A 25,339-nucleotide genomic window follows, 5' to 3' on the forward strand; every position below is an offset into this window, starting at 1 on the left:
TCTCAGAGCTGTAGGTCCCTTCAGCCTGCCCGGCTCCCTGTCCCTCGCCATAAGCAGTGCTGTGGTCACAGGTTCTCAGTAAGGGACGGTGCTGGAGGATAAACTTCCAAGCCCACTGCCTGGCCCTGGCGCTGCCCCCTGACGAGCTTTGAACATCCCTCTGCCTCATTGTCTTCATGTTAATACAGTGGGGTTTTCGGCTGTACATTCCTGGGGCTGTTGTGAAGACTGAGTGGTTTTTACCTGTAAAGGACAGAGAGCAGTGACTGGCGCGGCCCCTGCTGTTTGTCATCGTCATTGTGTCCCTCACATCCACTTCTGATCCATTAGCAATTTCCGTTGGCTCTGACTTCAAAATGCGTCCTTTCTTTGACCACATGTCACCACCTCCATCAACACCACATTCATCTCTGCAGCCAGCATCCCTTACCCAGATGACCAAAATAGCTTCTTAACTAACTCCCCACTTCTGCCCTTGCCCCTCCCAAAGTCTGTTTTCCACAAAACAGCCAGAGCGACTATTTGAGAATTGAAACCAGAGCGTGTCGCTCTCTAGCTCAAACCCTCCAAAGCCATCTAAAAAGATCCAGCATTCTTATGTGGCTTAAAGGGCCCTTCATCTGTGTTTCTCAGACTATTCTATGTACATGGCTCCCTGGTAAGCATGCATGTGAACATATGGATTCTGAGCCTGTAGGTCCTGGGTGGGATCCTGGACCAGAAAGGGAAGAGAAACACTGTCGTGATAGTTTGCAAGATTGGAATGGATTCCGTGGATTGGATGGGTGGTGTAGTATGAATGTTCATTTCCTGATGTGGAGAGTTTTATGCTGGTTATGTAGATGAATGTTCTTGTTTTTGGAAATGTACACTGGAATATTTAGGGGTGGTGGGGCACCATGTCTACAGTCCTACTCTCAGGAGGGTCCAGAAGAAGCTAATGGGTATTTAAGCAGGGCGTATATAGTCATCCCTCCGTACCTGCAGGGGTTTGGTTCCAGGACCTCCTCAGACACAGAAATTCTTTCATGGATGCTCAGGTCCCTGGTGTAAAATGGCATGGTATTTGCATATGACCTGTGCACATCCTTCATACGTCATCTCTGGATTACTCACAATACCTAGTATAATGTAAATGCTACATAAATAGTTATACATGCAATGTAAGTACTGTATAAATAGTTGCTGGGCACCCAGCCAATTCAAGCTGTGCTTTTTCTAACTTTCTGGAATCACCCCCCCCCAATATATTTAATTTGCAGTTGGTTGAATCCATAGACGTAGAGCCCATAGATACAAAGGGCTGACGGTATAGGTAATGAGTATGCCTAGGTAATGGAGTGAATGATATACCATTAAATTTCAAAAAATGCTATGAGTTGGGGAATCTTGTTGAAAGGGGTATGTGAGCACTGTACTATTATATTTTTCTGTACATTTGAAATTATTTCAAAATAAATTCTTTTTTAAGACCCTATTGAGATTTTGACTAGAACATTATTAGTTTTATAAATTGATCTGTGGAGGATTGACCTCTTTAAGATACTGCATCTTTCCTGTAGATACACTGTATGTTTCTCTGGTTAGGTGGTTTTGTTTTTGAGCCCTTTGGGGTCCTTCAGTTTTTAATTTTGTTGCTACTATAAAATGAAACAGTTTTTGCCTGTAAATGGCAACATTAATTGCTTTCTGAGATCCTTTTGTCTGTGAAGGTTTAGATAATATATACTTATACAACCTTTAAGTGAGAAAAAAATTAATAATATCTCAAAAGCCCTCAGGCTCAACAGTTAGGAAAAACCTGCAGGGATCACCAGCCAACCCCAGAGACACCACTGGAACCTGCCCCCGAGACACCACCTCCTCCTGCCCCTTTTCCAAGAACAGTTGGCCATCCTGCCCACAGATGTGGTCATCTAAATTTATCTTGTGAATATGAGACAGGTAGCTGTCCAGGGCGAGGATGGAGTGAGGCCCCTTTGGCCCATCCAGGAGCATGTTTAGGGCATTTCCATGCAGGACAGACACATGCAGAGCTAGGATGCTACAGTCTCTTAGCTGTTGAGATTATGTCCAAAAATAGGACTGCCCACTGTGGGGTTGAATTCAGCTGTTTTTAGGCCTAATTATGAAAAATAGCTCAGAGCTGGTGTTTCTTGTGTGCACACTCACTTGGGCACTACAGTGCATGAGTGGTGTTGGTACCAGGTTCCCTGGAGGAAGGGCTTCTGCCTGGCGAATGCCTCTCTCCTCCACCTGCTCCTGGACTTGTAGAGTCTCCTCTGCCTCCCTTTCTCCCCCTTGGTCAGGGAAGGGCTTTGCTGTCAGTAGAACAAAGATTTTTTATTTTTGTTTTGTTTTTTCAAGGCCGCAACTGCAGCATATGGAAGTGCCCAGGCTAGGGGTTAAATAAGAGCTGCAGCCTATGCCACAGTCACAGCCATGCCAGATCTGAGCCATGTCTGCAACCTACACCACAGCTCAGGACAACGCCTGATACTTAACCCACTAAGCAAGGCCAGGGATTGAACCTGCGTCCTCATGCAAACTAGTCCGGTTCATTGCCACTGAGCCACAGTGGGAACTCAGAGCAAAGATACTTTTGATATCAGGTAAGAAGTATATTTTTTAAATAACATTAATTATATTTTTAAGTAATCATATTCTGCAGAGGTATTAATATCAATAGAAATGAAAATGCATCTGTAATCCTGCCACCCTGAATAACCAAAAGGTTTTCATTTTTCTGTACTATTCTCTTTGGCCCTGGGCCACGTGATTTCTAGATAGTTGTAACCATGGCACAGATACAGTTGCTTTTCTTCATTTTATTATATAAAATAAGCATGTCCTGTGGTACCAGAATCTTCACAGTTATTTTCAATGAGTATGCATTGTTTCATTGAGTGAAAATACCATGTGTTTAATCATTTCCAAAGGATAAAAATTAGGTTCTTGCTTAGCTTTTTTTGCCTGTAGATATCACTGGAGTGAATATGTCAGTACCTTGGTTTTGTTTGGTTGTTTTGAGATTTTCTTAGGATAAAAATCTAGTAAATAGAATTACTAGATCAAAAGATATTAATATTTTTATTACCAAATTGCTTTTCCAGAGAGCTGTAATAATTTATGCTGCTTTTGTTATTGGTTGTACCAGCTTCAGCCCAGCCTGCAAATGTCATGTCATCTTTCTCTCTCTCTCTTTTTTTTTGGAAAAAGAATTTTGTGGGGGGGGGGTGAAGGAAAAAATAATAGCTTTTATTGCTTTGCCAGGCAAAAGAAGTCATAGCAAGCTAATGCCCTAAGGATTGTGCCCTCTTTTGGGAGAGGGTAGGAGGTGGTCTTATAGTTTTGGAGTGGATAAAGGGCCACAGATAAGGATCCAGGGTAGTTATAAGCTTTCATTCTTCTTCATGGTTGGTGTTTAGTGGTCCTGGACTGGTCTGCTACAGTCTAATACTTTTTTGAAAATTTAATAGCTATAGGAGTTCCTGCTGTGGCTCTGTGGGTTAAGAATCTGACTCTAGTGGCTCAGGTTGCCGTGACAGCATGGGTTCAATCCCTGGCCCAGGGTTTTCCATATGCTGTGGGTACAGGCATTAAAAAAAAAGAAAAGGAAATCTAATAGCTATATAGATTTGTGCCATTTTTGTCAGCATGTATTTGATCATAGTTGAAGGTGATTTTTTTTTTTTTAATAGCTTACATGGTTAAAATAATACAGGTTTTGACCCTCAGAGCAGTCTTTTTAGATCTGTAGCATTGTGGTGGGTTTCTTTGCCTCTTGTCGACTGTCTTGGAGAATTCTGACTGAGTTGGTTTCTTAGGCTGCTTTCGGGGCTTCCAAGCCAGGGGACAAGCCAGCAGTATCAGGACATCATCTTATTCTCAAGGCCTAATTGTACTGAGACAGCTGTCAGTCACCGAGAAAAAATCTAAGCTCTGTTCATCTGCAAATAGGACATAGAATTTGAAATACCAAGTCAAATCCTTGAGTAAATCTTTGTCCTTGATTTACTTAGGAAGATTCTACATTTGCACATACATAGAGCAAACATAAACATCTGGGTATAGGCAGTCAACCCAATTCTAGAAAAATTCTAGATTCCCTTCTAAAATGCCTCCCAATCTGTGAAAGCCTTGCTGCTATTTCACAGAAGGCTGCTGCCAGAAGTACAGACTGGGTTCTGCAGTGGGCATTCCATATTCCACCTGTCTGTTTACTATGAATGTTTTGCTTGTTTAACTTCTCTGAGCTTCACTTACAAAAAGGAGCACTAGTACTTGCTAGAGCATGATAAGGATTAAATACATTAATATTTATGTGAAGTGCCTGGTGCACTGAGTAACTTGTGTTAGACGTGGGAGATACACAATAGCTACAGTTATTGTCTAAGTGTTAGGACTTTTTTTAAAACCTGGATTCAGATGTTCCTTGTTCAATTGATGGTACAGTAAAAGGGAAAGTGGGTTTTAGAACTGAAAGAATTTAGGTTATAAGATATCAACTCCAGTTTATCTTAGAAGAGGGAGTTTTGGCAAATTACATAATTTAATGTCCCCCTCCCATCCGTAAGTTGAAATATATGTAAAACTGCCCAGTGCCTGACACATAGAATAAATGGTAGCTATCATAACATCAGTAGCACATACCTTTAGATAGTAGTTAAAGGCAAATGCACTTTACTAAGTTTTATTTATTTATTTATTTATTTATTTATGGTCTTTTCGAGGGCCGCACCCCGTGGCATATGGACGTTCCCAGGCTAGGGGTCTAATCCGAGCTGTAGCTGCCAGCCTACACCACAGCTCACAGCAACACCAGATCCTTAACCCACTGAGCGAGGCCAGGGATCGAACCTGCAACCTCATGGTTCCTAGTCAGATCCTTTCCGCTGCGCCATGACAGGAACTTCCTAAGTTTGTTTCTATTAACAGAGAAAAGCCAACAAATTACCTGCTTTAAGAAAGACTTATAGAAAAGGTCACATTTCAGGAACCATATGACCTGAATTAGTAGCAGGGAATTTATGCACCTAGAGATATTTCACAGAAGGCTTCAAGGTGAGAGCAGGGCGATGGCACAGAGGGGACTGAGCAGGTTGGTTTGAGAGAGTGGAGATGGGCAGAAATTGGGTTGGGAAGATGCCAGAGGACTTCAAGGAATGTGGGGCGGCAGTGCTGCCAAAACAGCAGGTGAAGAAAAGCTGTTCTGGGTGATTGGTCCTGGGAAAGGGAACTTCTGGAGATGTTTTTCTAGTCCAAGAAAGAGGAAAATAAAAGGTAAAGGGCAGATACAGGAAGTAGAGAAGTTGCAAGACTAGGTAACCCCTTAACTACAAAGGAAGAGATGAGTTTGGGGCTGCTCTAAAGCTTCTGTCTTAGGGTATCCAAGAGATGATTGTGGTTCTCCTCGGGGATAGGAGGTTGAATCAGTTGAGGAAAGAACATTTTTGTCATTTTACTGCCTAAAAATGTATTTTGTCATCTTTTTAGAAATTAGTCCAAGTGACACTGCTTAGAGTCTTCATATGAAAAAGTGACTGTTCTGTCTTCCCGCTGCCACCGAAAGAGGCCTGGAGGTCTTGTTTTCTGTCCCAGTGTGATCACTAAAACCATTTTCATATGGTTAACAAGTCCTGCAGAGCCCAACCACCCCATCCCTGCTTGTCAGAGTCCCAGCCAGTTTTGAACCCTGGGCATACCTTACTCTCTTGCAGCTTGGCTGTGCACTTTATCTGACATTTCTGGGTGTTTTGTTATGGGAGGGTTTTTAGATCCTCTGGTCTTCTGCATGAAATAGAAGTTTCTCACTCCCCAAGTAATAATAGTCTGCTCTGAAATCCTAGGAATGAGAGAAGAATGATATTAGTCAGGTCCTGTTAGGAAACAGATGTCATGCTCAAACTGGGTAATTTAAGGAGTGTTTAAGTGTTTCCTTCAGGCAAAGGGAAGCTCTCTATTCCAGGTATGAAGAGTTTGATGGAGGAATTAAGGGTTTACCCAGCTGTTGGAAGAACTGGGATTGGGAAGGTCAGGGAAGCTGCTGCTGATCATCTCAGATGGAAGCCTCGCAGTGGGTGGTTCTCATGCGTTGATGGGAAAGCTGCTATGAATCCCTGTCTGATGCAGCCACCTCTGGGAGTATTAACCTTGGCTTTTCTTCTGCCTTTCACATCTCTCTTGTGCTTCTCTTGGCAAACTCTTAACCCAGTTTATGCTAGAAGAGGGGTTCTGAAAAGTAGCTCACATGCTGCTGAGTTGTCCACAGTGCAGAACTGGGACTGTTGACAAAGGGTGAGCAGGGCTTGGGGACGCCAGTGGAGCTGGCAGTGGGACTTGAAGTAGGGGGAGGTGTTACACCCCTGGGCCTGGAAGGCAAGAAGACGAAGCCATCCTTCTGGAAGACAGGAAGAGGAGCCCTGAGAAGGTGGCTGTATAGGTTGTCCAGCCTGGGTTTGGCCATTGGCAGGTCATCTCGGCCAGCCTCAACGACTGCAGGGTGTGAGCCAGAAGAATAAATTCCCCTTCACTCTCCTGCCTCTTCCCAGCCAACTGGACTAGAAGCCAGAGGGGCAGTGGAGCCTCTCAACAGTCCCTGTGGTGCCCTCTCTCAGGGTAGAGAGTGGGACGGAGTTGGGTGAAAGAGTAAGGTTGGAGGGCAAAGTAGTATAGTTTACCAGCCCAGAGCTATAACTCAAAGCATATGTGTTGAGGATTAAAGCATCTTTTTCAGGGCAAGGAAAGAGAATAAGCAGAAAATCAAGGGTTGAACCTGAAATGAAAGAGGAAGCAGGTACTTGAAAAGACCTCTTGGAGTTCCCTGATGGCTCAGCAGGTTAAAGGATCTGGCATTGTCATTGCTGTACCTCAGATTGCTGCTGTGGTGTGGGTTCGATCCCTGGCCCAGGAACTTCTCCAAGCCTTGGACACAGCCCAGAAAAGGAAGAGCTCTCTCAAGGAAACTGTCTTGAAGACAGTTTGGAAAGCTTTGTGGGGAAGAGAATGGATTGGCGGGGGGGGGAGGGGGGGGAGGGGAGAGGTCTTGAGTAGGAGGAGGAAGGACAAAGAAGGCTTTGGTTGGTTTTCTACAAAACTGCAAGGTGGGGTTCCCGCGTGGCTCAGTGGTTAACGAATCCAACTAGGAACCATGAGGCTTCGGGTTCGATTCCTGGCCTTGCTCAGTGGGTTAAGGATCTGGCGTTGCCATGAGCTGTGGGGTAGGTCACAGATGCGGCTCGGATCCCGTGTTGCTGTGGCTCTGGCATAAGCCAGCAGCTACAGCTCCAATTAGACCCCTAGCCTGGGAACCTCCATATGCCTCGGGAGCAGCCCTTGAAGAGACAAAAACAACTGCAGGGTCATTGGCCCCAGGGTGGGAGCAGTGCTTGTGGTGAGGTCAGGGTATGGGCTCTGGATCATGGACAATGGAAGAGAAAGGCTCCAAGCACTAGACCTCACCAGTGCCTTCATAGTCCTCACGAGACCATTCAAAAGGTTAGGAAGATGGAGAACCAGGAAAAGGAGTGTTGTGGAAGGAGGTGCATTGGTAAACCTCTTTTTCAGATCACGTGTACAAGTTCCTTATAGGTGACTTTTTTTCTTTTTCTTTTCTTTTCTTTCTTTTTTTTTTTTTTTTTGTCTTTTGTCTTTTTAGGGCTGCACCTGCAGCATATGGAGATTCCCAGGCTAGAGGTCAAATTGGAGCTGTAGCTGCCAGCCTATGCCATGGCCACAGCAACAAAGGATCCACAGCCCACGGCAACGCCAGATCCTTAACCCACTGAGCGAGGCCAGGGATTGAACCCAGGGTTAGTTGGGTTTGTTAACCATTGAGCCACAACAGGAACTCCTGGGAGACATCTTTTAGAGAGTCAGATTTTCTTTACTGCATCTGTACTCATTCAAACAAGGAAATTCAGGCATTTGTCATTATTAATCACAATGCTGTAAAACTGATTTCCCCAATGCTTTGCTTTTTTTCAGTGATGGAATACTATTGGAATGACCTATTTAGTAGCTTATTTTATGCACTGATGCTAAAATTAAAATATGCAGTGGGTTAAGAATCCAGCATTGTCACTGCAGCAGCTTGGGTTGCCACTGCGGTGTGAGTTCAGTCCCTGGCCTGGAATTTCCACATGCTGTGGGCACGGCCAAAAAAAAAAGAATCTAGGTTTAATTTTCATTTTCATTTGCTGGTATACTTGGTTTTCCTAGTTGCTTTACTTGAAACTCCTAAAAAAGATGGACTTGCACCCACTATCTGGTGCTCAGAAACTTCATGTGTAATAAGAGTGTTTAACCTGACTAGCACCCTGTAGGAGGAATCTGCTTGTGAATTTTTTCTCCCATCTGGTCCGTAAACCAAAACTGATGCAATAGGGAGGGGGACATAATCATACAGGACAGGATATCTCCAGAGAGGGGCCGAGGACACACATCCAAGGGAATGGTACCCAAGTCTCTTTCCCTCTCTGGAGATGGGATTCTCTGTGGAACCAGGCAGCCTGAGGCCAGAAGTGCTGGTGTTAACGTGTTCTTTAGTTCTCAGCAGCTCCTGTTTTAGGAAAAATTTGGGCAAGTGGCAGCATTTTTTTATACACTGAGATTTTTTGAGAGCCTGATTTTATTTACAGAAGGATCAGTTAAACAACATGCGAGGTATTTATTTATGGAGATAGTATCTCTCAAGGAACTTTTCATTAAACTGCCACACACACTCTTTTTGTTCAGTTTAACCCATCACGTAGAGAAAGAAGGCCATTGGCACTGAGATCTAGGGTAGAAACACATAGCAAACAGGGAGGGTACCTGTGTGGACAGAATTTGACAGTCTTAGGAATTCCCATTGTAGCACAGTGGGAACGAATCCAGCCAGTGTCTGTGAGGATGCAGGTTTGACCTCTGGCCTCCCTCAGTGGGACGGGGATCTGCCGTTGCCATAAGCTGTGGTATAGGTCGCAGATGCGGCTCGGATCCTGTGTTGCTGGGCTGTGGTATAGGTCACAGACGTGGCTTGGATCCTGTGTTGCTGGGCTGTGGTATAGGTTGCAGACGTGGCTTGGATCCTGTGTTGCTGTGGTTGTGGTGTAGGCTGGCACCTATAGCTCCCGTTTAACCCCTAGCCTGGGAACTTCCATATGCCGCAGGTATGGCCTTAAAAAAAAAGCGCACACATATACACAAAAGAATTTGACAGTCTTAGTAACTAAATCTTACTTACTAACTCACCCTACGTGGCTTAGTGAGGGAGGGTCCCCTAAAAGTATTGATGGCGGGGGGCCCCCCACTTTCAAGATTGACCTCTGACAGGACAAGTGGCAGTTGTCACTGACTGCTCTTAGATCATCTGGGCAGTGTAGCCTGAAGGGGTAGGTGGCCAGACCAGGCCCTCAGCCCCGCAGAGCCTGTGGCCTGTGTGCTTCAGTTTCCTCATGTGGAAGATGAGGATTCTCAAGTTGTGGGGATGAGACGAGTGGGTGCATGTAAAGTTGCTGGTACAGCATCAAGCACTGCAGTAATCACTCCAGATTCACTGGAACACAGAAAGTAGCCCTCTGTGGCAGAGGCATTTGAGGAGGATGAGAAGCAGTTTCCTTTAGATTCTGAGATTATTTGTCCTTGAATGTTTAAAAGTGACTTTGGGTCATGTGATTATGTAATCAAACTTAGAATCAAAGGAGTAGGCTCTTGCTAGCTATTTTAGACTTAAGATGTTTCAGGAAGAAGTGGGTCAGGCATTCAGAGTTTGGAGTTTCTGACCATCTTCAGCTGTGGTCCGTGTTTACCTTCTGAATTCTCCTCGCAGCTTTCGTGTGGACTTGAGTTTTTTACTCCTGGACCTGGAGCATTTTACAGGCAGGGTCTTAAGGATCATCAAGCTCTGCTTTCAGATTCTGTTTTCACTTTCCTACACTTCTCTCATCTCATCTCTGAGTATGGAAGTTCTAACCTGGTTCTCTAAGGCTTCCTTCTTGTGCATTTACTGGTTTACAGAATGCCATGTGCTCCTTACTGCTAAGGACAGGAAGATTCCAGCAAGGCACAAAGCCTCTGCCCTTTAGGAAGTGTACATTCTAGTGGAGGCTGGGGACAGACAGTACATCAGTAACATATCTGAGCCTGCTGGGACTAGATACCAGGGAGGAGATAAAGCAGGGGAGTCGGGAAAGCCCGGGTGCAGTGTGGAGTTGGCTGTTTTTCAGTAGGACGACCAGGGCAGGCCTTGCCAACCAGGTGGCCTTTGCCCAGAGACCGGAAGGAAGTAAAGGGGCAAGGCAGGAGGCTGCAGAGGAGGACCGTGGCTGACACACGCCAAGTTCCTGGGTAGAAGTAAGGAGACAGTGGGACTAGAGCAGAGAGTGGCAAAGGAGAAGGTCAGAGAGGTGGTGAGACCAGACCAGCTCCACCTGGGATGAGATGGGGAGCCATCGCAGGGCTTAGAGATTAGGTATCGAGCTCACCTCTTAAAAGGATCGCTGACTTTCCTCCCGGCAACTCCTTTTTCAGCTCCCTCTGAGAGGAAATCAAGAAACTAGCTTCATAAGCCATTGCAGGAAAACTTTGTCCTAACTTATACCCTAACCCACGTGTGTTTCGTAACTTCTTTTTTGAATATTGATTTTAAAGTCATTTGGAACAGTTTGGCCTTGTCTTCCTCATCTCTGACTCTGAGGAGACAGGCCAGGCGAGAGGCAAAATACAGGCAGCTCTTGATTAATTGTTCAAGAGGAACATTGCATTACATGCTCATTACATTAGCAAAGGTGATGCAACGTGTTGATCCAGTCAGATAGTTTGGGAAGAGTCTAGGTCCTAGGCTTGGTGAGTTCTTACTTTCCTCTGTATCTCTTGCTGTCCTCCTATGTGACTGTTTCAGTTCCCTCTTTCATGGTAGTAGCGAGTAATAACTTTGTGCAAGTCAGAAGCTACATAGGGGTTAGAGGTGCTAATAAAACTTCTCGTAAGCCTCCGGAAAGAATCTGGAGGAATAATCACTGCTCTTTTGGCTTATGCTGCCTAGCCCTTTGTACTCGGGAAATGAGGAGGGGTGGTTGAGGTGGGGAGCCTTGGACATAATTATGTGTCAAGAAGAGGTTGACCCTAAGATTGTCTGGCTGCCTGTAGCAGTAAGGAGTCCATGCAGTGCTAAGAGTTGAGTGTCCTCGGGTCACCCATCATCACAGTTAGTTGGCAATTACTGCAAATCTGCAGCAACTTGCATGTGGATATAAGGAACTGACTTCTGTTTTCAAAAGTGGAGAAGCCAGTGGAGTGACTGCCTCATTATTATGTGAGGCTCTCAGTTCCTTGATCAGTCTAATAATACATGAAAGCAACTAAATGAAAGTACTTTTTTCTCACCCTTTCACCATCCACAACTGGAAGACTTGACACTAATAATAATACAGTCCCATATTTTAACCCAGTTGAATTGGGGGAGGGGGCTCATTTATCTAATAGGGAGGTTTTTACTGTATTGAATTTGTATTTATTTGGAGTATTTTCTTTTCATACTACTGTAAACTGCTGCCTCACTCTTTAAGCCATTCCTCTGCTTATTTGCATCTTCAGAGATGGATAGGATAAGAAATAAAGAAGATGAGCCCTGGGAACTATATTTAGTCACTTGTGATGGAGCGTGATGGAGGATAATGTGAAGAATATGTGTGTGTGTGTATATATATCTGTATGACTGGGTCACTTTGCTGTACGGTAGAAAACTATAATGGAAAAAATTAAAACATTTAAAAAAAAAAGAGAAGAAAGGAGATGAAATTCAAACCAGTCAGCTTCATCCAGGCACCTGAATTTTCGTGTCCCCTCCATCCCTAGACTTGATTTTATTTGTACTGAGGAGATGCATGTCTAATATTTTTCTTTTTTTCCTTCCATTTCCAGGAGGGCTGTTGGCCTGCTGCTGTTCTGCTGAACAGTATGCAGTCCTTTCGGGAGCAAAGCAGTTACCACGGAAACCAGCAGAGCTACCCACAGGAGGTACACGGCTCATCCCGGATAGAAGAGTTCAGCCCTCGTCAGACCCAGATGTTCCAGAATTTTGGGGGTGCAGGTGGCGGTAGTGGCAGCAGTGGTGGCAGCAGCAGTGGTGGACGACGAGGCACAGCGGCTGCTGCTGCAGCGATGGCTAGTGAAACCTCCGGCCATCAAGGCTACCAGGGTTTCAGGAAAGAAGCTGGAGACTTTTACTACATGGCAGGCAACAAAGACCCCGTGGCCACGGGAACCCCGCAGCCTCCTCAGCGAAGGCCTTCTGGGCCTGTGCAGAGCTATGGACCCCCCCAGGGGAGCAGCTTCAGCAATCAGTATGGGAGTGAGGGTCATGTGGGCCAGTTTCAAGCACAGCACTCTGCCCTTGGTGGTGTGTCTCATTATCAGCAGGATTACACTGGGCCTTTCTCTCCAGGGAGTGCTCAGTACCAGCAGCAGCCTTCCAGCCAACAACAGCAGCAAGTACAGCAGTTGAGACAACAGCTTTACCAGTCCCATCAGCCCCTGCCACAAGCCACTGGCCAGCCAGCATCTGGCTCATCCCATCTGCAGCCAATGCAGCGGCCCTCAACCTTGTCAGCCTCTGCTGCTGGTTACCAGTTGAGAGTAGGTCAGTTTGGCCAACACTACCAGTCTTCTGCCGCCTCCTCCTCCTCCTCCTCCTTCCCTTCACCACAACGTTTTAGCCAGTCTGGACAGAGCTATGACGGCAGTTACAGTGTGAATGCTGGATCCCAGTACGAAGGACATAATGTGGGCTCTAACGCACAGGCTTATGGAACACAATCAAATTACAGCTATCAACCTCAATCTATGAAGAATTTCGAACAGGCAAAGATTCCTCAAGGGACTCAGCAGGGGCAGCAGCAGCAGCAGCAGCAGCAGCAACAGCAGCAGCAGCAGCAGCAGCAACAGCATCCCCCTCAGCATGTGATGCAGTATCCCAACTCTGCCACCAAGTTGCCCCTGCAGAGCCAGGTGGGGCAGTACAGCCAGCCCGAGGTTCCTGTGAGGTCCCCCATGCAGTTTCACCAGAACTTCAGCCCCATTTCTAACCCTTCCCCAGCTGCCTCTGTGGTCCAGTCTCCAAGCTGTAGCTCTACCCCCTCTCCTCTTATGCAGAGTGGGGAGAATCTCCAGTGTGGGCAAGGCAGTGTGCCCATAGGCTCCAGAAACCGAATTCTGCAGTTAATGCCTCAGCTCAGCCCAACCCCATCAATGATGCCCAGTCCTAATTCTCACGCTGCAGGCTTCAAAGGGTTTGGACTAGAAGGGGTGCCAGAGAAGCGGCTGACAGATCCTGGGTTGAGTAGTTTGAGTGCCCTGAGCACTCAAGTGGCCAATCTTCCGAACACTGTTCAGCACATGCTACTTTCTGACGCCTTGACCCCTCAGAAGAAGACCTCCAAGAGGCCCTCCTCATCTTCTAAGAAAACAGACAGCGGCACAAATTCGGAAGGCTCCTCGCAGGCTGAAGAACAGCTGAAGTCTCCGCTGGCAGAGTCTCTGGATGGAGGCTGCTCCAGCAGCTCTGAGGATCAAGGCGAGCGGGTGAGGCAGCTGAGCGGCCAGAGCACCAGCTCTGACACCACCTACAAGGGTGGAGCCTCAGAGAAAGCAGGCTCCTCACCAGCACAAGGCACTCAGAACGAAGCCCCCAGGCTCAGCGCCAGTCCTGCAGCCGGAGAAGAGACCACCTCCCCAGGTGCTAAGGACACGCCGGTGTCGTCTGAGGGCAATCCCAAAGTCAACGAGAAGACGGTTGGGGTGATCGTCTCCCGGGAAGCTATGACAGGTCGGGTAGAAAAGCCTGGTGGGCAAGAGAAAGGCGCCCAAGAGGAGGATCCTGCAGCCACTCAAAGGCCACCCAGCACTGGCGGGGCCAAGGAGACCGGCCACGCGTCCCTTCCACAGCCAGAACCTCCAGGAGGAGGGAGTAAAGGAAGCAAGAACGGAGATAGCAACTCCAGCCACAACGGAGAAGGAAATGGCCAGAGTGGGCACGCCACGGGGGGCTCTGGTTTTATCGGCAGAACTGAGCCCAGCAAATCTCCTGGGAGCTTGCGTTATAGTTACAAAGATAGTTTTGGGTCAGCTGTGCCAAGAAACGTCAGTGGCTTTCCTCAGTATCCTTCAGGACAAGATAAGGGGGACTTCCCTGGCCACGCGGAGCGAAAGGGTCGGAATGAGAAGTTCCCCAGCCTCCTGCAGGAAGTGCTTCAGGGTTATCACCACCACCCCGACCGGAGGTATTCTAGGAGCGCTCAGGAGCACCAGGGCATGGCCGGTGGCCTGGAAGGAGCCACGAGGCCTAATGTCCTAGTTAGTCAAACCAATGAATTAGCTAGCAGGGGCCTTTTGAACAAAAGCATTGGGTCCCTCCTAGAAAACCCCCACTGGGGCCCCTGGGAAAGGAAATCAAGCGGCACAGCCCCCGAAATGAAACAGATCAACTTGGCTGACTATCCAATTCCCAGAAAGTTTGAGATCGAGCCTCAGTCATCAGCCCATGAGCCCGGGGGTTCCCTCTCTGAGAGGAGATCAGTGATTTGTGACATTTCTCCACTAAGACAGATTGTCAGGGACCCAGGGGCTCACTCACTGGGACACATGGGTGCCGACACCAGACTTGGGAGGAATGAACGTCTCAATCCAAGTTTAAGTCAGTCAGTCATTCTTCCCGGTGGGCTGGTGTCCATGGAAACAAAGCTGAAGTCCCAGAGTGGGCAGATAAAAGAGGAAGACTTTGAACAGCCCAAATCGCAAGCTAGCTTCAACAACAAAAAATCTGGAGACCACTGCCACCCTGCCAGCATCAAGCATGAGTCTTACCGAGGAAACGCCAGCCCTGGGGCAGCAGCCCATGATGCCATCTCAGACTACGGCCCACAGGACAGCAGGCCCATGCCGTTGCGGCGGGTCCCTGGCAGAGTTGGTGGTCGGGAGGGCATGAGGGGTCGGTCCCCTTCTCAGTACCATGACTTTTCAGAAAAGTTGAAGATGTCTCCTGGGAGGAGCAGAGGCCCGGGAGGAGACCCCCACCACATGAACCCACACATGACCTTTTCAGAGAGGGCCAACAGGAGTTCTCTGCACACTCCCTTTTCTCCTAACTCAGAAAGCCTGGCCTCTGCGTATCACACAAACACTCGTGCTCACGCTTATGGGGACCCCAATGCAGGTTTGAATTCTCAGCTCCACTATAAGAGACAGATGTACCAACAGCAGCAAGAGGAGTATAAAGACTGGAGCAGCACTTCTGCTCAGGGAGTAATCGCTGCGGCACAGCACAGGCAGGAGGGACCCCGGAAGAGCCCAAGGCAGCAGCAGTTTCTCGACCGAGTACGAAGCCCCCTGAAGAATGACAAAGATGGCATGATGTATGGCCCACCGATGGGGACTTACCATGACCCGAGTGGTCAGGAGGGTGGGCGCTGCCTCATGTCTAGCGATGGTCTTTCTAACAAAGGCATTGAGTTGAAGCACGGCTCCCAGAAGTTACAGCAGGAATCTTGTTGGGATCTTTCTCGGCAGACTTCTCCAGCCAAAAGCAGCGGTCCTCCAGGAATGTCCAGTCAAAAAAGGTATGGACCACCCCATGAGACTGATGGACACGGGCTAGCTGAGTCTACACAGTCATCCAAACCTAGTAATGTTATGCTAAGGCTTCCAGGTCAAGAGGATCATTCTTCTCAGAACCCCTTAATCATGAGGAGGCGTGTCCGTTCTTTCATCTCTCCCATTCCCAGTAAGAGACAGTCACAAGATGTGAAGAACAGTAACACTGAAGATAAAGGGCGCCTCCTTCACCCACTGAAAGAAGGCGCTGATAAAGCATTCAATTCCTATGCCCATCTTTCTCACAGTCAGGAGCTCAAGTCCATCCCCAAGAGAGAATCCTCCAAAGACCTTCCAAGTCCAGATAGTAGAAACTGCCCTGCTGTTACCCTCACAAGTCCTGCTAAGACCAAAATACTACCCCCACGGAAAGGACGGGGATTGAAATTGGAAGCTATCGTTCAGAAGATCACCTCCCCGAACATTAGGAGGAGCGCCTCCTCGAACAGCGCCGAGGCTGGGGGAGACACGGTCACTCTCGATGACATCCTGTCTTTGAAGAGCGGCCCTCCCGAAGCTGGGAGCGTCGCTGCTCCGGATGCAGAGATGGAGAAGAGAAAAGGTGCAGGGGTACCTGACCTGGTGGGTCCCACCAGCCAGGAGTCGAGCGTAGAAAAGCCTCTGGCCCGGTCCTCAGAGGAGTGGCGCGGCGGTGGGGACGACAAAGTGAAGACCGAGGCACACCTAGACTCGGTTACTCCTGGAAAGGAACCCGCTGGTGCCATGACGTCCGCAACCTCACAGAAGCCTGGGAGTAACCAAGGGAGACCAGATGGCTCCCTGGGCGGGGCAGCACCTTTAATCTTTCCTGACTCCAAGAATGTGCCTCCAACGGGCATCCTGGCTCCTGAGGCGAACCCCAAGGCTGAAGAGAAGGAGAACGATACAGCGACCATCTCCCCCAAACAGGAGGGCTTCCCCCCGAAGGGTTACTTCCCATCGGGAAAGAAGAAGGGGAGACCCATTGGTAGTGTGAATAAACAAAAGAAACAACAGCAGCCACCACCTCCACCCCCTCAGCCTCCTCAGATACCAGAAGGTTCTGCAGATGGAGAGCCAAAGCCAAAAAAGCAGAGGCAAAGGAGGGAGAGACGGAAGCCTGGGGCACAGCCAAGGAAGCGGAAAACCAAACAGGCAGTTCCCATCGTAGAACCCCAAGAACCCGAGATCAAACTGAAGTATGCCACCCAGCCACTGGATAAAACCGATGCCAAGAACAAGTCCTTTTTCCCTTATATCCATGTAGTAAATAAGTGTGAACTTGGAGCCGTTTGTACAATCATCAATGCTGAGGAAGAGGAGCAGACCAAATTGGTGAGGGGTCGGAAGGGTCAGAGGTCCCTGACCCCTCCACCCAGCAGCACGGAGAGCAAGGCGCTCCCAGCTTCGTCCTTCATGCTGCAGGGACCTGTGGTGACAGAGTCCTCTGTTATGGGGCACCTGGTTTGCTGTCTGTGTGGCAAGTGGGCCAGTTACCGGAACATGGGTGACCTCTTTGGACCCTTTTACCCCCAAGATTATGCAGCCACTCTCCCCAAGAATCCGCCTCCTAAGAGGGCCACGGAAATGCAGAGCAAAGTTAAGGTACGGCACAAAAGCGCTTCAAATGGCTCCAAGACGGACACTGAGGAGGAGGAAGAGCAGCAGCAGCAGCAGAAGGAGCAGAGGAGCCTCGCTGCCCACCCCAGGTTTAAGCGGCGACACCGCTCGGAAGACTGTGGCGGAGGCCCCCGGTCCCTGTCCAGGGGGCTCCCTTGTAAAAAAGCAACCACCGAGGGCAGCAGTGAAAAGACTGCCTTGGACTCAAAGCCCTCCGTGTCCACCACTTCAGAAGGCGGCCCCGAGTTGGAGTTACAAATCCCTGAACTACCTCTTGACAGCAATGAATTTTGGGTCCATGAGGGTTGTATTCTCTGGGCCAATGGAATCTACCTGGTCTGTGGCAGGCTCTACGGCCTGCAGGAAGCGCTGGAAATAGCCAGAGAGATGGTGAGTACGAGAAAGCCCTCTCCGGCTTCTCGTTCCCTTTCTTCCACCTTTCCTTGCTTCAGCCCTGCTTTTTATTCTTACATGTCACATGGTCATTCCTCCAAATTAAAGCCCCTAGGCCCATGTATAATACAGGAAATATAGCCAATGTTTTATAATAACTATAAAGGGAGGATAACCTTTAAAAATTGTGGATCGCTACGTTGTGCACCTGTGCTTATATAATGCGGTACTTCACTTATATGGCAATTAAAAAAATAATAATAAAGCCCCTGGGTGCAAGTGATGGACAGAAAATGAAGTAATTTGGAAATTTTTTTAACTTTCATGTTTATCAACACAGGTTATGGGGTTGTGCTGTGTTCTGTGCTCATTAAAACAAACGTCTCTGCTTCACCCTCCTCAGACCTGATTCCTCTGCTGGTTTCCTCTGTTTCTTTTCTAAACAATGAGCTTCTGCCACTATTTGTGTTTTTCTATGGATCTTCTTTTCCATTTTACAACATCTGAAGTATGTACTATGGTTATAACCCCTTTCTTTTCAAACTTTTCACTCCTCGGAGTTCCTGTCGTGGTTCAGTGGTCAACAAACCCGACTAGTATCCACGAGGATGCGGGTTCGATCCCTGGCCTCACTCAGTGGGTTGGGGATCCGGCATTGCCCTGAGCTGTGTGGTGCAGGTGGCATACTTGGCTCAAATCCCGTGTGGCTGTGGCTGTGGCGTAGGCCGACAGCTGTAGATCCGATTCGACCCCTGGCCTGGGAACCTCCATGTGGTGCAGGCGTGGCCCTATGAAAACCAAAAAAAAAACCTCGAAACCCCCCAAAAAAACCTTTTCACTTCTCTAGAATTATTGCTTCATGTTTTTGTTTGCTTTTTATTTTCTTGCACTACCTCTTTCCAGTCAGGATATTTGTTACTCAGAGCTGTCTCATAACTGTTTTCCTGGGGCAGGAGTTCCTCCCCCTCTTGGATACTGCTTGCTGAGTCCCACGGCTTCACCTTTCCTCGTCTGGGCCCTCACTTAAGGGAGTGCGCCACCCTTCAGGGGCGTCCTGAGAGAAAGCACGCGTGGGAGGTAAATACTGGATCTCACGCATCCAAACGTCTCTATCCCGCCCTCCTGTCGGTTGGTATGGAATCTAGATTTGAGATTTCTCTCACTGTCTTGGAGTCCTGCTTCCTGGCCTGTCCTCGAGCTTCTGGTGTTGAGCGGACAGGCCCGGAACCACTGACTTTCAGGCCTTCTTGTGTGTCGGGTCTGTCCCTTCTGGAGGTTTGAGGCTCTGCAGCTCTGAGATCTCAAGACGACGGGGCCTTAGGTCGGCCTTCTCAGGCTCTGTGGGCTGCTCCGCAGGGTCTCGGTGTCCGTAACTCATGGCTGTGGGATCAGGAAGTTTGTCCCGTGTTACTTGACAATTTCCTTCTCTCTGGTTTCTCTTTTTCTCTCCTCCTAGAATTCCTGTTAATTAAGGATTGTACCTCCTGGGTTGACCTTTTCTCTGGCTTTATCTTTTCTCTCCTATTCTGTGTCCTCTCTGCCTTTTTGTTCTGATTTCTCCATACTTCAACTTTATCGTCTAACCAAACTTTTATTTGTTTATCTTCATTTCTGATATTTTCAGCAACTTTTTCTTCTCTGAATGTTCCTGTTGGGGCAGGGCCGGGAGGTGGGGACAGTTACATGGTAAATTGGGACGTAACTCCTCTGGCAAACTCTGAGCTAGTGTTCTGGCTTCCAGCCCCATCCCCTACCTCTCCCTGAGACACCTGCACTTCCGGGCCCTGTGCCACAAGGTGGCTTGACTTTTCCTCCCCTGCACTCTCCGGCGATTCTGTTTCCAGTTTCCAGAACTGGGACATCTCTTATGTGGTGTTTCCTCTCCCATCCTTCTTATCTTTTAAGTGTATCCCTTTATTTTTGTGGAAAGGAAACAGGTGTGTAAATATATGTTGGGTCTGTGATGTTTAATCAGATGAATTTTTGTACTGTTTGTATTTAAAACTTAGCACACCTGACAGATATACAGATGACTTCCAGTCACGCTTAATAAGGATTTTATCAGCCAGGATCCTAGTATTCGGGGGCACTTTACACTGTCCTCCCCCTCCCCACTACATCTCCCCACAGAGCACCGTATTTTATTGTTATGTTATCCCCAGAATTTATAACAGTGTCTGATAAAAAGGAAGTGCTCCATAAACTATGATCAAAAATATAATTAACATGAAATTTACATGTATTTTAAATTAGAACATTCCAATTCAGCCACAGGAGGAGCTTGCCTTTCCCTCCAGAACCTTCCCCCTGCCCCCACCCCCACACAGGGTTTTTTTTCCACTCTCCTTCCCCCTCTTCCTCATCCATGTCACTCTAAACCCCAAATAAATTTACTTCTCAGACACAGTGGCATTTTTAAAATGCAAAAGCCCTAAAAGGACAGACCATTTAAGACCCTAAAGTACAAAATTCTTTAGTCAGTTGTGAGCATCCAGTAATCCATTGTCATCCTCTTGCCCCAGTTGATGGCCTGGCTTGCCAGCTTTCCTCTGAAAGTTGGTTGCTCGGTTTGTTTTGTTTGTGACGTGTGTGTGTGTGTGTGTGTGTGTGTGTGTGTCCATCTGCCAGTATTTTCTTTATTTCAACATAAAATATTATTAATATCTCTCAGAGTAATTTTTATGTGTAAGCTTCTAAGCATTCTCTAGTAATAACTGGTAACCAGTAGTCAGAAGGCTGAGTCCTTCCCAGCAAATCACTAAATCCCATGTCTCAATCCAAGTCTAGTTTATAGAAAGTAGAAGGCACTAAACCACAGCCCCCTCCATCCCCAAAAGGGCTGAACAGCAGGCCTGCCTTTTAAAATTCCTAACCAAGAATCATGTCTTCAGAAAGTGACAATTTAGTCTACTACTTGTCAGCTTTGATCCCAAAATAAAATCTGGAATGTTATAATTGGAACAAATACGCTGAATATAATAAATTGGTCTCATTCTTTAGCCCCTCATCCCTCACGGCTTTCATTGACTAAATGGTTAAAATAACATGAAGCACATTAGGTAGAGGACATTGAAAGTAGTTTTTGAATTTTAAAATACTAACTGTGGGAGTTCTTTGTGGCGCAGTGGGTTAGGTATCCAGCATGGCCACATACAACAGCTCTGGTCGATGCTGTCGTGTGGGGTTCGATCCCTGGCCCTGGGAACTTCCACATGCCTCAGGTGTGGCCAAAAAAAAATTAAATTCGGCCTAAACTGTTTCAGAAGTGCTTCAAATTAATCATACGTTCTAAGGGATAAAAAGTTTAAATGCTTTATTTAAAGGTAAAAAGCATAAAAGCAGGTATCTTTGTCCCTACCTGTTTCTGTGTAACTCTAAACTTCGATCTTGGGGTTCCATGATGGCTTGATCAGGGCTGCACATTCCACCATCTTCTTTAACTACAGGTTTCAGAACAGCTGACCAATCTTTAAAAAAGAAAAAACTGAGATGTATATTAGTTTCATGACCAATCTTAATTCTCATACTGCAGCTGTAAGTTTATTTCCTTATATCGCACTCGCTATACTAGTGGCTTTTAAAAATATTAACTTTCTCTTCCCTCAATCCCATTCTGTTTATTTTACAGCCCTCTTTCAGAGTAGAATCTAGCTCTGTATATTAAATTTAATTTGTCAATACACTGCACATCGGTTTTGTTCTCACAGACCACCCAGTGAGATAGGGAGGGAGAAGATACCGTTCTGTTATCGTCAGAATGAAGGATGACTTGGATTTCCTGACACATGCTTGGGTGGTATAGCCCAGTCATGTGTTGATTTTTAAAGCAGTAGAAAAAGTTAGACTTCTAGGCTCTTGGAGCTGATGTCCCACTATGACTATAAGATCCTTTTCAGTTTCATTTGCCTAGCTTTTATTCTCCTTTTCTTAATGTACTTGAGAACAAATTAAAATTATACTAACTTGCCTTCTTTTAAATTTAATTTGATAGGTGCTGTTTCAATTTATCAGGGTCACTATGAGTCTAGTTTTATCTTAGGTTTTAGCAGATGCCTTCAATTTTGCTCTGCTTAATAAGCAAGCTCTCAATCCTGTCATGTTGAGATAAGGCCATATGTATTTGATTAAAGATCCATTTTGGCCTATGTAATTATCAGATGTTTTGACAAGCATATTATAACAAAATAGTACAAAGTCCTCAAGAAACAATAGCTCCTTTCCCTGTGAACGTCACACTACTCTGAAAATTGCTGAAAAACAGACTATTCTTGCTGTTCCCTTCATGGCTCAGTGGTTAACCAACCTGACTAGGATCCATGAGGATGTGGGTTCAATTCCCAGCCTTGCTGAGTAGGTTAAGGATCCAACATTGCTGTGAGCTGTGGTGTAGGCCAGCAGCTATAGCTTCAATTTGACCCCTAGCCTGGGAACTTCTATATGTGGCAGGTGCGGCTCTAAAAAGCCAAAAAAAAAAAAAAAAAAGAATATTCTTGTACAGACAGATGGCCTTCACTCTTCATTTTTCGGAGTGTGGGGCTGCACAGTCCTCGTTGACATTATCTAACTTTGACCTCTGCTTATTTACCTTGGTGACATGGGTGATATGCCACAGGTGACTATCTCTAAACAGGCATACCGTACTTGGGTTATGAAAACCTGTTTGGTACATTTAGGAGTGAGAAGGCCCTCGGGGTCGGGGGGGGTGGCCACGGAGCTCTAGTGTTTCCCTTGGACTGCACATGGCAGCTTTGCCTGTGCTTGTTCCTGGCCCCGCCTCCGCTACCTAGGCTGGTGGCACCAAACAGATTCTTTTTAATCTTTTTTTCACCCTACAAGTATATATTGAAGCAGTGATTTTAGGTTAATTTTCTTTTTTTGGATCAGTATGTTAAAGATTTTATTTCAAGTTTATCTGTGATATAAGTTTCAATAATGGGTAATAGTTTGCCTTCCCACAGCTAACAGGTTAACATCCTCCTTAACTTACTTAAAATTGTGATTAAAAAAACAGGACTTCCTATTGTGGTGCGGTGGAAACCAATCCGACTAGTTTCCATGGGGATACAGGTTTGATCGCTGGCCTCGATCAGTGGGATAAAGGATCTGGTGTTGCCTTGAGCTGTGGTGTAGGTCGCAGACATGGCTCAGATCCCGAGTTGCTGTGGCAGTGGTGTAGGCCGGCAGCTGTAGCTCTGATCTGACCCCTAGCCTGGGAACCTCCATATGCTGCAGGTGCGCCCTAAAAAAAAAAAAAAAAATTGTGACACAAAAACTATTTGATAAGTGTAAAAGTTTAATACATTGATTATGTTGTGAAAATGTGGCTGCGTGTTAAAAGCTCAAAAACAGGCTATTCAGCTTTTCCAGTTATCTGTAAGATAAAGGCAGTATCCCACATTCTCCCTGAACTCCCACCTCCGTGCTCCTTAAGTTAGCAGCCTGGTGAGGAGGATGCTGCCACCAGCCCAGGGCCTGCTGAGGCCTTCCTTAACTCCAGTATCCCTTTTCGCCCCTTCCGCCCACAGGGATGGCCCCTTCCCTGTACCCCCCTGCTCCTTCCCCCTCACTCCCCTTTCCGCCTCCCTCTCTCCTTTCCACGTTCGCTCTCGTTCTCCTCTTCTGTCTCCCTCACACTCCCTCTCTCCCCAGCCCACTCTCCGCTGGCCCTGGATCTTTGTTACGCAGCACTCACTTCTGTCACAGCCTGTCCACATTACACACGAAGGCACCAAGGCCTGTTCATCTCTAGTCCCACGACTTATCACACAGCAGAGAGTTGTCTGGTTGTCTCATTACCTATTTTTCTTAACATGTACCTGTGCAGTATCTCTTTTTATATCACTCTAAGACGGCCTTGAGACTAAACCTCCAGAAAAAGAGTTGATTTTTTTTTTTCTTTCAGAATTTGGTTTTTTAAACTCTAGAGAATCTCCTTTGAAATTTGCGGTTTTGACTCTTTTGCTTATATTGCCTTACAGAATAAATCATGATAAATTGAAAAGACTTTTAGTTTTCCTACGGTCTGTTTCTTTATTTCTTTTAGGGGTGGAGGGATGATGATAGAAGCATTACACCTGATTTTTAAATAAAGTTTATGAGGCAGACTATTCTTTGAAAATGCTAAAGGACCATAAATAAGAATATTGACGTCACCATATATTAAGTCAAATAATTCATCCCTGAGATGTTAAAATAGTTATTGCTCAGATGTTAAAAGAGCTAACACGAGCAAATAGCATGTAAAAGTAAGTATTCATTTCAGTTCAACAACAGCTGAGTCCTTGTTAGGAAACTGTGAAAGTCTGAAGGTGAGCGCTGTGAGGGACCCTCTCACCTCACAGGTGAGTGAGCCTCGGCCCCAGGTCCCAGGGCTGGTGTGTGAAGAGAAGCACTGTAGCCTGGGGGCTCCTGGACTTTTTCAGGAAGGTTTGTGTTATTTATGTGGAAAGCAGTGCCTTGCCCCACACAGTTCCTGCACTAGGGTTTGAATTTTCCGGGAGATACCAGCTTCCTTTATCTAACACAGTTAGAGAAAGTGAGCTTCCGCCCCCTGACCCCAAGCCAAGGCCAGTTTTGTAGGACCCTGAGGGCCGAAACTGCAGACCAGTTCCTTCCTGGAGAAAATTCAGTCAACTTAATAGTTGCCCTCAGAGATCCTGTCGCCTTTCTGCCTTTGCCGTCTGCTCAGCCGCTGGGGGCAGAGGGCGGGGAACAGCTGTGGTTGTATCGCTTCCTGTGAATTCCAGCACTTGCCATTTCCCAGCTGGCCCCTCGCTCAGGTCTCTTAACCGCTGCCCTTCACCGCCCTCATCTGCAAAGTACAGAAACTGATGGGCACCTGCTGTAAAGGTTGCCCCGAACATTGAGCGAGTTTCTCTGTGGAAAGTACTTAGAGAAATGCCAGTACGTCCTGGGGACTGGGGTCTGCCCTAGAGAGCTGTCCTCACGTGCTGTGGCGATGCTGTGCTCCGTTGGTCAGCCCATTCGAGTAAGCCGTGGGTTGTGTACTGTTCCATCCTAGCACAATTCATGGTTCGTCCCAAAAGTGTCCAGAACGTATCCTCCTGGATAGCAGAGTTGCCCTGCGTATGAAACAAACAGTTTTTCCTCATTTTTATTACTCTTCTGGGAAATTCAAGTTTGGAGGAAGCAGGGAGAGTGGTATTTAAGGTGCAATATTAATTACTGTCTTGTGAAATAGCATTAGCCGACATGAACACTCTCAGGAATTAGATTCCTCGAAGGAAAGGAGGCAAGAGGAAGAGAATAAAATCTGCCTGCACATTGAGGAAAAGCACTAGTATTCTTGTGAGTTGGTAAATTTTTCATAGCGATTACCTATCACCGTAAGGCCACAGTAAAGAGTCGACCGAGTGATAAAGTTTTTCAAATAAACATTTTTGACAGGTCCGCGCCATGAAGGAGATCCGAAATAATTAAGAATTCAGGACAACTGCACTCTTCCTCCCACCAAAAAATAGTTAATGTTTATAGTATTTGTGGACTATGGAGGGCTCTTCTGTAGTTTTAGAGTTTAGCCTGTAATTTATGGGCAGTGCGAAACCACCAGGAATTTCTAAGCATGTGAAATCACATGATCAGGTCAGTATTTTCAGAAAAAAACTCAGAAAGGACATGGGCAGAGATGGGAAGCAAGCCTACTGGTTGAAGAGGCTGTGGCATTAATTTGTACAAGGGATGAGTAAGTCATCGTAAA

The 25,339-nt window shown here is 46.7% G+C and overlaps 2 protein-coding genes across 8 annotated transcripts in view; one reads left to right on the forward strand and one right to left on the reverse strand.

The window, feature by feature from the left end:
• LOC125131620 (translation initiation factor IF-2-like) overlaps positions 1-1,998 on the reverse strand; it is a 33,147-nt gene extending 31,149 nt beyond the window's left edge. Inside the window, 1 exon segment of the mRNA XM_047788402.1 lies at positions 1,815-1,998. Within this exon segment, the coding sequence (XP_047644358.1) occupies positions 1,815-1,998 (184 nt within the window).
• TCF20 (transcription factor 20) overlaps positions 1-25,339 on the forward strand; it is a 93,209-nt gene that overhangs the window by 31,434 nt on the left and 36,436 nt on the right. For all 7 annotated transcript variants that reach the window (XM_047786089.1, XM_047786092.1, XM_047786087.1 and 4 more), the window contains exon 2: positions 11,905-17,619. In XM_047786089.1, coding sequence (XP_047642045.1) covers positions 11,941-17,619 — 5,679 coding nt within the window. In that variant the 5' untranslated portion in view covers positions 11,905-11,940. The remainder of the gene's footprint in view (positions 1-11,904; positions 17,620-25,339) is intronic.

The sequence above is a fragment of the Phacochoerus africanus genome, chromosome 7 (genome assembly GCF_016906955.1).
Source record: "Phacochoerus africanus isolate WHEZ1 chromosome 7, ROS_Pafr_v1, whole genome shotgun sequence".
In the NCBI taxonomy this organism is placed as follows: domain Eukaryota; kingdom Metazoa; phylum Chordata; class Mammalia; order Artiodactyla; family Suidae; genus Phacochoerus; species Phacochoerus africanus.